The sequence below is a fragment of the Mytilus edulis genome, unplaced genomic scaffold, assembly GCF_963676685.1.
Source record: "Mytilus edulis unplaced genomic scaffold, xbMytEdul2.2 SCAFFOLD_1340, whole genome shotgun sequence".
Taxonomy (NCBI): Eukaryota; Metazoa; Mollusca; class Bivalvia; order Mytilida; family Mytilidae; genus Mytilus; species Mytilus edulis.
The window spans coordinates 12,561-24,834 of NW_027267983.1; the positions used below are offsets into that span (position 1 = coordinate 12,561).

The window sequence follows — 12,274 nt, forward strand, 5'->3', positions numbered from 1 at the left end:
TACATTCATACATGCCTTCAATGCTTTACATTCTTTTCTTTTTTTTATTTTTTGAAATTTAAAATTTTAAAATTATTTAATCAGACTGGAATTGGTCAAAACCCATAATTTGATATGTATATTATTTCAAAGCATTAGAAGAAAATATAAAAGGTGGCTTATATAAGTATTTATGATGATTTTAACGCTTTTTTTTCCTCTTTTTTTTGATAACTTTGAAACGCACTATAAGGATCTAGCAAGGTCGACAATTATTGAAGAATTCAGTATAAAAAGAAAATACGAACAGTATGACAGATGATTTTCTAGGAAATAGTTGTGTGTCGATCTTTGCAAATATTACCAATAAATTATACATGTTATATCTCTTACCAATTCTACTGATTATATAGTACTGAAAAACTGTATAGTTTTAATTTAATAAAAAGAGATCTTTTCTTACGCATATGAAATTCTGTCATTCATTCAATTATACCTTACAAATCCTTGATATACAAAGGGAGATAATTACTAGAGAACTGAATAAGAATGTTGCATTTGCAGTAAAATATACTTGTCTGTATCAATATAGAAACAGTATATATATAAATCCTTGATAAATCACTTTAAAAAAAACTGTAAAAACTCTTGATAAAACTATTTAGAATGATTTTCTTTATGGTTTTTTTTCAGAAGCAAGTCAAAGACAGTGGCGGATCCAGAAATTTTCATAAGTGGGGGCCCACTGACTGACCTAAGAAGGGGCCCGCTCCAGTCACGCTTCAATAATTCCCTATATAAGCAACCAATTTTTTTCCCAAAAAGGGGGGGCCCGAGCCCCCTGCCCCCCCCCCCCCCCCCACCCCCTATCCGCCTCTGAAAGACTCTTGAATTTAGTTTTAACAGACCCATATGATGTTACATGCCTCTAGCTTTATGTTTGTATAGTTGTTTTTATTAAACATTGACAAACACAGTAGGGCGTAGTAATTGTTTCCAATCGGGCACGTGCCGAATAAAGATGTTTTCATTTAGGTCCGCGTTCATATCGTAGAAATTCGTTTCATAAAATTATCATTTCTATAAATAGTTCATCAAGCGTAATCTTTCAAAACAGAAAATCCTACCGTCATCAAAAAAGAAATTAGCAGTGTTATACAAATTAAAATGCCAAGAAGGAAGAAAACAGGTGAGAAAAAGACATTCAACAAGTAATTGTCAGCTATATCCAATGCATGTCACAGTGATTTGCTTTAAGGTTCATCAGTGATGACAGTATTTACACCACAAAAAGTCGATTTTTGTTTATATCTTCTATAAATACAGACAAACTTATACATTTAGGAAAGTTTAAAGGAAGGGCAGGACCTAAATCTAGCTTAATTTATACGTAGGTTATGTTAAAGAGTTGTCTGGAATTTGATGTGCATTTTTTTAGTCTGCATAAGTCTAGATTATGTAGCAAAATAAACAAACACATGTGTTTCATAAATTTGACATGGTTCTTCCAGTTACACAGCTAAAATCAGGTACAAAACAACTCATTCTTTCAGCAACTAATACTCAACCAAAATGGTACCCATGATTTATTTGATATTATTTACATACATAGTTGTTGTAACTTTCTTTCATATAATATCATTATATATCATATGTTTAGTACAAAATACAACAATTTTGTATATCTAATAAAGGTTCTTTTTTCCAGTCTGTATCACCTACCCTGTATCGCATACCCCGTATCACATGGCTAAACCCGTATCGCATACCCCGTATCACATACCTGGCATGACGTCACAATTCGAATGACATCAATGTTTGACCTATGACGTCCAGTTGCTGTTCCTACTAAAGAAAATGTCATATCATTTCAACTTAAATCGATATTTTAAAAAAAATCATTACCCAGTAACTTTACTAGGGATTTTCATAAAAAATAAATACAATAAGATGTAGAAATGGCTGTAAAAACTGTAAAAGAAAAAGGCAGCTGAAAAAATAGGAAAATCATAATGTTCTTTTCTTCCTTATATTTTCGGACGATTTAAAAAAAACGGATATTGCATGAATCTGATTCTGTAAAAATATATGATAAACCATGTAAACAGAATAATACATGGCAAAATCCGTATCGCATGCTGTATCACCACTCGACCAATATAAACCCTCGGGACCTTCAGCCCTCGGGACTGATATTGGTTTCTCATGATGATACAGCATGCGATACAGATTTTGTCATGTATTATTCTATATATATAGCACGGGGAAATAACTGCAAGTCAGCTTATCCGCATGTATGGTTGTTGAACGGGTCCGTCATGTCCGTCGGCTGATTAAAAGACATGTCCAAGGCAATATTCTGTAAAATATCCTTTTCAAATAATCTATGGATCGTGCAAACTTGAGGATTTTTTTTTTAAATGTAAATCATATTAGTAGATCAACTACAAAATAATAAAAGATGAAGCATTATAATGTTTAAAAATATTGGGTACAATTTGGTAGAAGTATGAGTTAAAATAAAAAGAGCTGATTTTAATTAATTAATGAAAACTTGCTAATTATAAGTCAGAGCTCAGACATAAATAAGTTTGAATCTGCTTTTGACTCATAGAGGTTTAAATTTGTAAGTTTTAGGATTTGTCTCCCTTTAATGCAAGACAAAATACGACTTTAATAAGTCAAATATTGTTAAGCAAGAAATAATTGACCAGAATAAAAAAGTTGCAAATATCGACTCCTACGAGTCGATAAGTTATCGAAATTGGTTAACTTTAGCGTTCAATCTTGATTAATCATTTTTCATATTTTTCATTCCACTACAGATACAACTGAAGATGGCAGTGGAGATACAGTACCAACAAAGAAATCAAAACTTGCAATTGGATCACAAATTGATGGTGTAACAGTGAGATGGGAATGGGAAGGAGACAAATCTACCTGGACAAAATACTCTGATGATAAAAATGAAAGTATTACTGATGCTTTCAATTTAAAGAAACCATCTGTGAGTCGAAATAAAAAAATATATTATTGTACAAAGTAAATGTACCTATCAATTTCAAACTATTTGTAGACCAAACAAAATATTACTTCTACAGACATGACAGAACAAACTAAATGTAACTATTATTGTATAAAGTAATATTAAAGTTCAAAGTTACTACAAGTATAACAAGTTCAGAGTAAGAACATATAAACTATTACATGTATTATAGTTAAGTACAATGTTTAAAGTAAATGTATTCCTTTTTTATCCTCTATTGACTACATTGCTCTATTTTTCTCTCAAGAATGTTACAAATCTAGTTTATCATGATTATTAGTTCAAGCTAAATGAATTAGTTATTATACAACTTCGTATAATGTTCAGTACAGTCTAGTGAATATTGTTGTCAAAAGCATTTTAAAAGGTGTATCTAATTTCATCATATTTTCAGTTATATTTAAAAGAAAGGAGAAAGATACCAGAGGGACATTTAAACTCTCATAAGTCGAAAATAAACTGACAATGCCATGGGAAAAAGAAGGGGAAAAAAAGACCAGCAGACAAACAATCGAACACAATACAAAACATAGAAAACTAAAGACTGAACAACACGAAACCTAAGTAACATTTAAACATGCTAATACGATTAAAAACTGTTGTAAATTTAGATGAGTTTTGATGTTGTTGGTGGTGCCAGTTTAGAGGTTGTCTTTGACAAAATGGTACAGAAGAACAGTAAGACTGGGTGGTCAAGAAGGGTCAGATTAGCTGTTAAAGATGATAAGAGTGATGGTATGTTTAATTGATGTGTTCTGTTTGTTTATTTGATGTGTATGTTTAAATCGATGCAAACTGTCAATCCCAAGATAAAAAATATGTAGCTCAAAGTTTTATTTTCTCTCAACACTTTGTTCATATGAAAATAAGTATGGTCCATCCTTGATTAGACCTTGAAGAAACATTACTAAAACGATATATAGAGGGTTGAGTTCTTGCTATGATTTAATTCAAATGAATTAGACAAATCACAAGTAAAAAGTACATTCAGTCAGGGGTACTACTTGAAGAAGTAATTTTTATACGACCGCAAAAATTTTAATTTTTTGGTCGTACATTGCTATCACGTTGGCGTCGTCGTCTGCGTCGTCGTCGTCCGAATACTTTTAGTTTTCGCACTCTAACTTTAGTAAAAGTGAATAGAAATCAATGAAATTTTAACACAAGGTTTATGACCACAAAAGGAAGGTTGGGATTGATTTTGGGAGTTTTGGTCCCAACATTTTAGGAATTAGGGGCCAAAAAGGGCCCAAATAAGCATTTTCTTGGTTTTCGCACTATAACTTTAGTTTAAGTGAATAGAAATCTATGAAATTTTGACACAAGGTTTATGACCACAAAAGGACAGTTGGGATTGATTTTGGGAAGTTTGGTTCCAACAGTTTAGGAATTAAGGTACAAAAAAGGGCCCAAATAAGCATTATTCTTGGTTTTCGCACAATAACTTTAGTATAAGTAAATAGAAATCAATGAAATTTAAACACAAGGTTTATGACCACAAAAGGAAGGTTGGGATTGATTTTTGGAGTTGAGGTCACAACAGTTTATGAATTAGGGGCCAAAAAGGGGCCCAAATAAGCATTATTTTTGGTTTTTGCACCATAACTTTAGTATAAGTAAATAGAAATCTATGAAATTTAAACACAAGGTTTATGATCATAAAAGGAAGGTTGGGTTGATTTTGGGAGTTTTGGTCCCAACAGTTTAGGAATAAGGGGCCCAAAGGGTCCAAAATTGAACTTTGTGTGATTTCATCAAAAATTGAATAATTGGGGTTCTTTGATATGCCGAATCTAATTATGTATGTAGATTCTTAATTTTTGGTCCCGTTTTCAAATTGGTCTACATTAAGGTCCAAAGGGTCCAAAATTAAACTTAGTTTGATTTTAACAAAAATTGAATCCTTGGGGTTCTTTGATATGCTGAATTTAAAAATGTACTTAGATTTTTATACGACCGCAAAATTTGAAAAATTTTTCGTCGTATATTGCTATCACGTTGGAGTCGGCGTCGTCGTCCGTCGTCCGAATACTTTTAGTTTTCGCACTCTAACTTTAGTAAAAGTGAATGGAATTCTATGAAATTTTAACACAAGGTTTATGACCACAAAAGGAAGGTTGGTATTGATTTTGGGAGTTTTGGTCCCAACATTTTAGGAATTACGGGCCAAAAAGGGCCCAAATAAGCATTTTCTTGGTTTTCGCACTATAACTTTAGTTTAAGTTAATAGAAATCTATGAAATTTTGACACAAGGTTTATGACCACAAAAGAACGGTTGGGATTGATTTTGGGAGTTTTGGTTTCAACAGTTTAGGAATTAGGGGCCAAAAAAGGGCCCAAATAAGCATTATTCTTGGTTTTCGCACAATAACTTTAGTTTAAGTAAATAGAAATCAATGAAATTTAAACACAAGGTTAATGACTACAAAAGGAAGGTTGGTATTGATTTTGGGAGTTTAGGTCCCAACAGTTTAGGAATTAGGGGCCAAAAAGGGACCCAAATAAGCATTTTTCTTGGTTTTCGCACCATAACGTTAGTATAAGTAAATAGAAATCTATGAAATTTAAACACAAGGTTTATGACCATAAAAGGAAGGTTGTTATTGATTTTGGGAGTTTTGGTCCCAACAGAATAAGGGGCCCAAAGGGTCCAAAATTAAACTTTGTTTGATTTCATCAAAATTGAATAATTGGGGTTCTTTGATATGCCGAATCTAACTGTCATGACTGTGTATGTAGATTCTTAACTTTTGGTCCCGTTTTCAAATTGGTCTACATTAAGGTCCAAAGGGTCCAAAATTAAACTTAGTTTGATTTTGACAAAAAATGAATCAGTTAGGTTCTTTGATATGCTGAATCTAAAAATGTACTTAGATTCTTGATTATTGGCCCAGTTTTCAAGTTGGTCCAAATCGGGGTCCAAAATTAAACTTTGTCAAAAATTGAAATCTTGGGTTCTTTGATATGCTGAATCCAAAAATGTAACTTAGAATTTTTTATTATGGGCCCAGTTTTCAAGTTGGTCCAAATCAGGATCTAAAATTATTATATTAAGTATTGTGCAATAGCAAGTCTTTTCAATTGCACAGTATTGCGCAATGGCAAGAAATATTTAATTGCACAATATTGTGAAATAGCAAATTTTTTTTTAATTAGAGTTATCTTTCTTTGTCCAGAATAGTAAGCAAGAAATATCTAATTGCAAAATATTGTGCAATAGCAAGATTTTTTTTAATTGGAGTTATCTTTCTTTGTCCAGAATCAATTTAAATCTTTGTTATATACAATATACAATGTATATTCACTTTTTACTACCAACTGATAAATTAAAATAATCTTTACCATTCAGTGATAACAAGCAGTTTTTTTACATCTTATTTCCTTATCTTATCTAAAATGTTTTTAGATAATGTATGTTGGACATTTGCCAGACATGACTATGATGTCATTTTCTATTTTTATTTGCCAATAACTTTATGTAAATAACTTCATTGGAAATTTGCCAATATAAAATGTTGCTGATGAAGTTTTTTTTATTGTTTTATACAATAAACAATGTATATTCACTTTTACTACCAACCAATCTTTACCATTCAGTGATAACAAGCACTTTATTTTACATTTTAATATTTTATGATGTATTTAAAAGAGTAGTTATTGTTGCAAACTCCATTAGAAATTTGAATTGATATCAGTTTTGGAAAAAGGGAAACGGGGATGTGAAAAAAAAAGGGGGGGGGGTTTAAATTTTTCTCATTTCAGATTTCATAAATAAAAAGAAATTTATTCAAACATTTTTTTGAGAGGATTAATATTCAACAGCATAGTGAATTGCTAAAAGGCAAAAACAAACTTTTAAGTTCATTAGACCACATTCATTCTGTGTCAGAAACCTATGCTGTGTCAACTATTTAATTTTAGATTTAAAAAGTTTGAAGAAGAAATCTTTAATTGTAAAATTTGTAAAATCTTGACATTTGTTTTGTGTAAAAAAAAAACCATGTAATGTCAAAAATTTGATCTCAATCCAAATTCAGAGCTGTATCACGCTAGAATGTTTTGTCCATACTTGCCCCAACTGTTCAGGGTTCGACCTCTGCGGTCGTATAAAGCTGCGCCCTGCGGAGCACCTGGTTAATTATTGGCCTAGTTTTCAAGTTGGTCCAAATGGGGGTCCAAAATTAAACTTTGTTTGATTTCATCAAAAATTGAATAAATGGGTTCTTTGATATGCCAAATCTAACTGTGTATGTAGATTCTTAATTTTTGGTCCAGTTTTCAAATTGGTCTACATTAAGGTCCAAAGGGTCCAAAATTAAACTAAGTTGGATTTTAACAAAAATTAAATTCTTGGGCTTATTTGATATGCCTTATCTAAACATGTACTTTGATTTTTGATTTTGGCCCAGTTTTCAAGTTGGTCCAAATCAGGATTCCATATCAAGTATTGTGCAATAGCAAAAAATTTTCAATTGCACAGTATTGCACAATAGCAAGAAATATCTAATTGCACAATATTGTGCAATAGCAATTAATTTTCAATTGGAGTTATCTTTCTTTGTATAGAATAGTAGTTGATAATATATGTTGGAAATTTGCCAGACATGACTATGATGTCATTTTCTATTTTTATTTGCCAATAACTTTATGTAAATAACTTCATTGGAAATTTGCCTATATAAAATGTTGCTGATGAAGCTTTTTTCCCTTATCTTATCTAAAATGTTTTTAGATAATGTATGTAGGACATTTGCCAGACATGACTATGATGTCATTTTCTATTTTATTTGCCAATAACTTTATGTAAATAACTTCATTGGAAATTTGCCAATATAAAATTTTCTGATGAAGTTTTTTTTATTGTTTTATACAATAAACAATTTATATTCACTTTTACTACCAACCAATCTTTACCATTCAGTGATAACAAGCACTTTATTTTACATTTTAATATTTTATGATGTATTTTAAAGAGTAGTTATTGTTGCAAACTCCATTAGAAATTTGAATTGATATCAGTTTTGGAAAAAGGGAAATGGGGATGTGAAAAAAAAAGGGGGGGGTGGGGGGGGGGGGGGGTAATTTTTCTCATTTCAGATTTCATAAATAAAAAAAAAATTTAAGTTCATTAGACCACATTCATTCTGTATCAGAAACCTATGCTGTGTCAACTATTTAATTTTAGATTTAAATAAGTTTGAAGAAGAAATCTTTAATTGATTTGTAAAATCTTGACATTTGTTTTGTGTAAAAAAAAACCATGTAATGTCAAAAATTTGATCACAATCCAAATTCAGAGCTGTATCACGCTTGAATGTTTTGTCCATACTTGCCCTAACTGTTCAGGGTTCGACCTCTGCGGTCGTATAAAGCTGCGCCCTGCGGAGCACCTGGTTATTTACTTGAAGAAGTAAAATAAATATACATGCATAAGTAAATTTGTAGGATACTTATACAAGTTAATTTTATTTACTTGTATAGGTAAAAAAAATAGCTGAGCTATGTCCCTTATACATTCAGAATTTTTTACTTGTGTAAGTAAAAAATCATCCTATCTGCTTTCTTGAATCCTTAGGATTTTGTTGCTCAAAAAGAATTTTGAATTGTCTGCCCTTTGCAGATGTCTTTACTAATCATTTAAGTGTGATTTCATGGACAATGAAAATCCCATTTGTCTGTTATCTTCAGAACACTGATTATTTACAAGCTCCCAAGGAGCAATTTTTGAAGGCCTTTTTCAAATACTTTTAAGATCTTGCGCAATCAGTTTCTTTGTTGAATTAATGAGATGAACTATAATAAAAAATTATGAGCTAACCTGGGAAAAATCATTAAAGGCATGATTTACTTCTCAAAACTTGATTATTTTTGTGGGATTGTAAGACAAATTCACTGATACAAGTAAATTTTTGAGAAAATTAAGGGGAGATTATTTAAACATTATAATTAACTTATATGTGTATATTTTTTTAGCTCACCTGGCCCGAAGGTCCAAGTGAGCTTTTCCCATCACTTTGCGTCCGGCGTCCGTCGTCGTCGTCTGTCGTCCGTCGTCTTTAACTTTTACAAAAAATCTTCTCCTCTGAAACTACTGGGCCAAATTTAACCAAACTTGACCAAAATCATCATTGGGGTATCTAGTTTAAAAAATGTGTGGCGTGACCCGGCCAACCAACCAAGATGGCCGCCACGGCTAAAAATAGAACAATGGGGTAAAATGTAGATTTTGGCTCATATCTCTGAAACCAAAGCATTTAGAGCAAATCTGACATGGGGTAAAATTGTTTATCAGGTCAAGATCTATCTGCCCTGAAATTTTCAGATGAATCGGACAACCCGTTATTGGGTTGCTGCCCAAAATTGGTCATTTTAAGGAAATTTCACCGTTTTTGGTTATTATCTTGAATATAATTATAGATACAGATAAACTGTAATAGCAATAATGTTCAGCAAAGTAAGATCTACAAAAAAGTCAACATGACCAAAATGGTCAGTTGACCCCTTAAGGAGTTATTGCCCTTTTAGTCAATTTTTAACCATTTTTCGTAAATCTTAGTAATCTTTTAGAAAAATCTTCTCCTCTGAAACTACTAGGCCAAATTTAACCAAACTTGGCCATCATCATCATTGGGGTATCTTGTTTAAAAAATGTGTCCGGTGACCCGGCCAACCAACCAAGATGGCCACCACAGCTAAAAATAGAACATAGAGGTAAAATGCAGTTTTTGGCTTATAACTCAAAAACCAAAGCATTTAGAGCAAATCTAACATGGGGTTACATTGTTTATCAGGTCAAAGTCTGTCTGCCCTGAAATTTTCAGATGAATTGAACATTTCGTTGTTGGGTTGCTGCCCCTGAAATGGTAATTTTAAGGAAATTTTGCTGTTTTTGGTTATTATCTTGAATATTATTATAGATAGAGATAAACTGTAAACAGCAATAATGTTCAGCAAAGTAAGATCTACAAATAAGTCAACATGACCAAAATGGTCAGTTGACCACTTTAGGAGTTATTGCCCTTTATAGTCAATTTTTAACCATTTTTCGTAAATCTTATTAATCTTTTAGAAAAATCTTCTCCTCTGAAACTACTGGGCCAAATTTAACCAAACTTGGCCATAATCATCATTGGGGTATCTAGTTAAAAAATGTGTCTGGTGACCCGGCCAACCAACCTAGATGGCCTTCATGGCTAAAAATAGAACATAGTGGTAAAATGCATTTTTTGGCTTATAACTCAAAAACCAAAGCATTTAGAGCAAATCTGACATGGGGTAAAATTGTTGATCAGGTCAAGATCTATCTGCCCTGGAATTTTCAGATGAATCGGATAATCGGTTGTTAGGTTGCTGCCCCTGAATTGGTCATTTTGAGGAAATTTTGCTGTTTTATCTTGAATATTATTATAGATAGAGATAAACTGTAAACAGCAATAATGTACAGCAAAGTAAGAACTAAAAATAAGTCAGTATGACCAAAATAGTCAATTGACCCCCTAAGGAGTTATTGCCCTTCATAGTCAATTTTTAACAATTTTCTTAAAATTTGAAGATTTTCGATAACATTTTCCACAGAAAGTACTGTTATAGATAGAGATAATTGTAAGCAGCAAGAATGTTTAGTAAAGTAAGATCTACAAACACATCACCATCACCAAAACACAATTTTGTCATGAATCCATCTGTGTCCATTGTTTAATATTCACATAGACCAAGGTGAGCGACACAGGCTCTTTAGAGCCTCTAGTTTTACTTCTTGAAGTAAATAAAAAATACTTTTGCAAGTAATGCCCCTGACTGACATTAGTAATTAATTAATCGTTTTGCATTTCAAGTAAAAAAACAACTGATGAAAACAGTTTACTCCTTTTAATCCTCAAAATCGACACAGAAAATAAATGAGAGATGTTGTGGGACTATAGATATTTCCAATTCACAACACCTTTTATATAAGACACAAATAATCACACATTAAAATACTAAATCTAACTGATATTATTTTTATTTTAAAGTTTAATGATTGCATGGAATGTCAGCTATTTCTAACAACAATCCAATAAAACCTATACCAAGGACTCAGCTATAAAAGACTTGAAAAAATGTGAAACGTTTAAAACTAGAAAACTAAAGGCCTGATTTATGTAATAAGACAATTTATGAAAAACAAATATGATAGACAGAAACCAACAACAACCACTGAATTACGGGCTCCTTACTTGGGACAATCATTTTAAGAATATGGTGAGGTTAAACACATTTGTAAGTGCTTAACTCTTTCCCTGGTAATGTGTTGTGTACTGTAATTATCTCTTTTAGATTACTATGTATGGCAGTGGGAGGATGAGAAGGGTAAATGGATTCCATACAATGCTGAACATTCTGTGGAAATAGAGAATGCCAGAATTACAGGGAAGGATCTCAATATAGTGGCTAACCACAGAGCTTATGATATAGACTTTGCTCAAATGGAACAGGTCAATACAGTCACCAATGTAGCTCGCACTATTGATCGATGTAAATCTGGTGAGAAAAGTTAGAAGAATGACTTTTATTGCATAGCAATATCATATTTCCCATAGAAAAATACCAAAAGTTAGCATGCAATAAATTCTAATAATGCACTAGTGCAATAAATCTTCAAAATTCAAGACGTCATCAATGACAAAATCTTAGTTTAAACCAATTTTTACTTTCAAATATTATATTGCTATACAATAAAAGGGTTATTGCATGAATATTGGGGAATATTGTCCCTGGTAGAACATATATTGCACTTGCAAGCTTGTGCAATATAAAACTTACTCGGAAATATTCATGCAATAACTCCATATTATTGGAAAACTAATAATTAAAATATATTTGAACAAATGATGTGAAAATGCTGAGGAAAAAAAGATAATCAAAGATTTAAGACTTTGAATATTCTTTTTATACGACCGCAAAAATTTTAATTTTTTGGTCGTATATTGCTATCACGTTGGCGTCGTCGTCGTCGGAATACTTTTAGTTTTCGCACTCTAACTTTAGTAAAAGTGAATAGAAATCAATGAAATTTTAACACAAGGTTTATGACCACAAAAGGAAGGTTGGGATTGATTTTGGGAGTTTTGGTCCCAACATTTTAGGAATTAGGGGCCAAAAAGGGCCCAAATAAGCATTTTCTTGGTTTTCGCACTACAACTTTAGTTTAAGTGAATAGAAATCTATGAAATTTTGACACAAGGTTTATGACCACAAAAGGAAGGTTG

The 12,274-nt window shown here is 31.8% G+C and overlaps 1 protein-coding gene across 1 annotated transcript; it reads left to right on the top strand.

Moving 5' to 3' along the window:
- Positions 1–1,037: 1,037 nt before the first annotated feature.
- On the top strand, positions 1,038–11,558 carry LOC139506485 (E3 ubiquitin-protein ligase DTX4-like; the record flags this gene model as incomplete). The annotated part of the gene is made up of 4 exons (XM_071295472.1): positions 1,038–1,168; positions 2,805–2,986; positions 3,637–3,760; positions 11,343–11,558. Coding segments are annotated over exons 1-4 (544 nt in total), but the record flags the coding sequence as incomplete, so codon positions are not given.
- Positions 11,559–12,274: the final 716 nt, after the last annotated feature.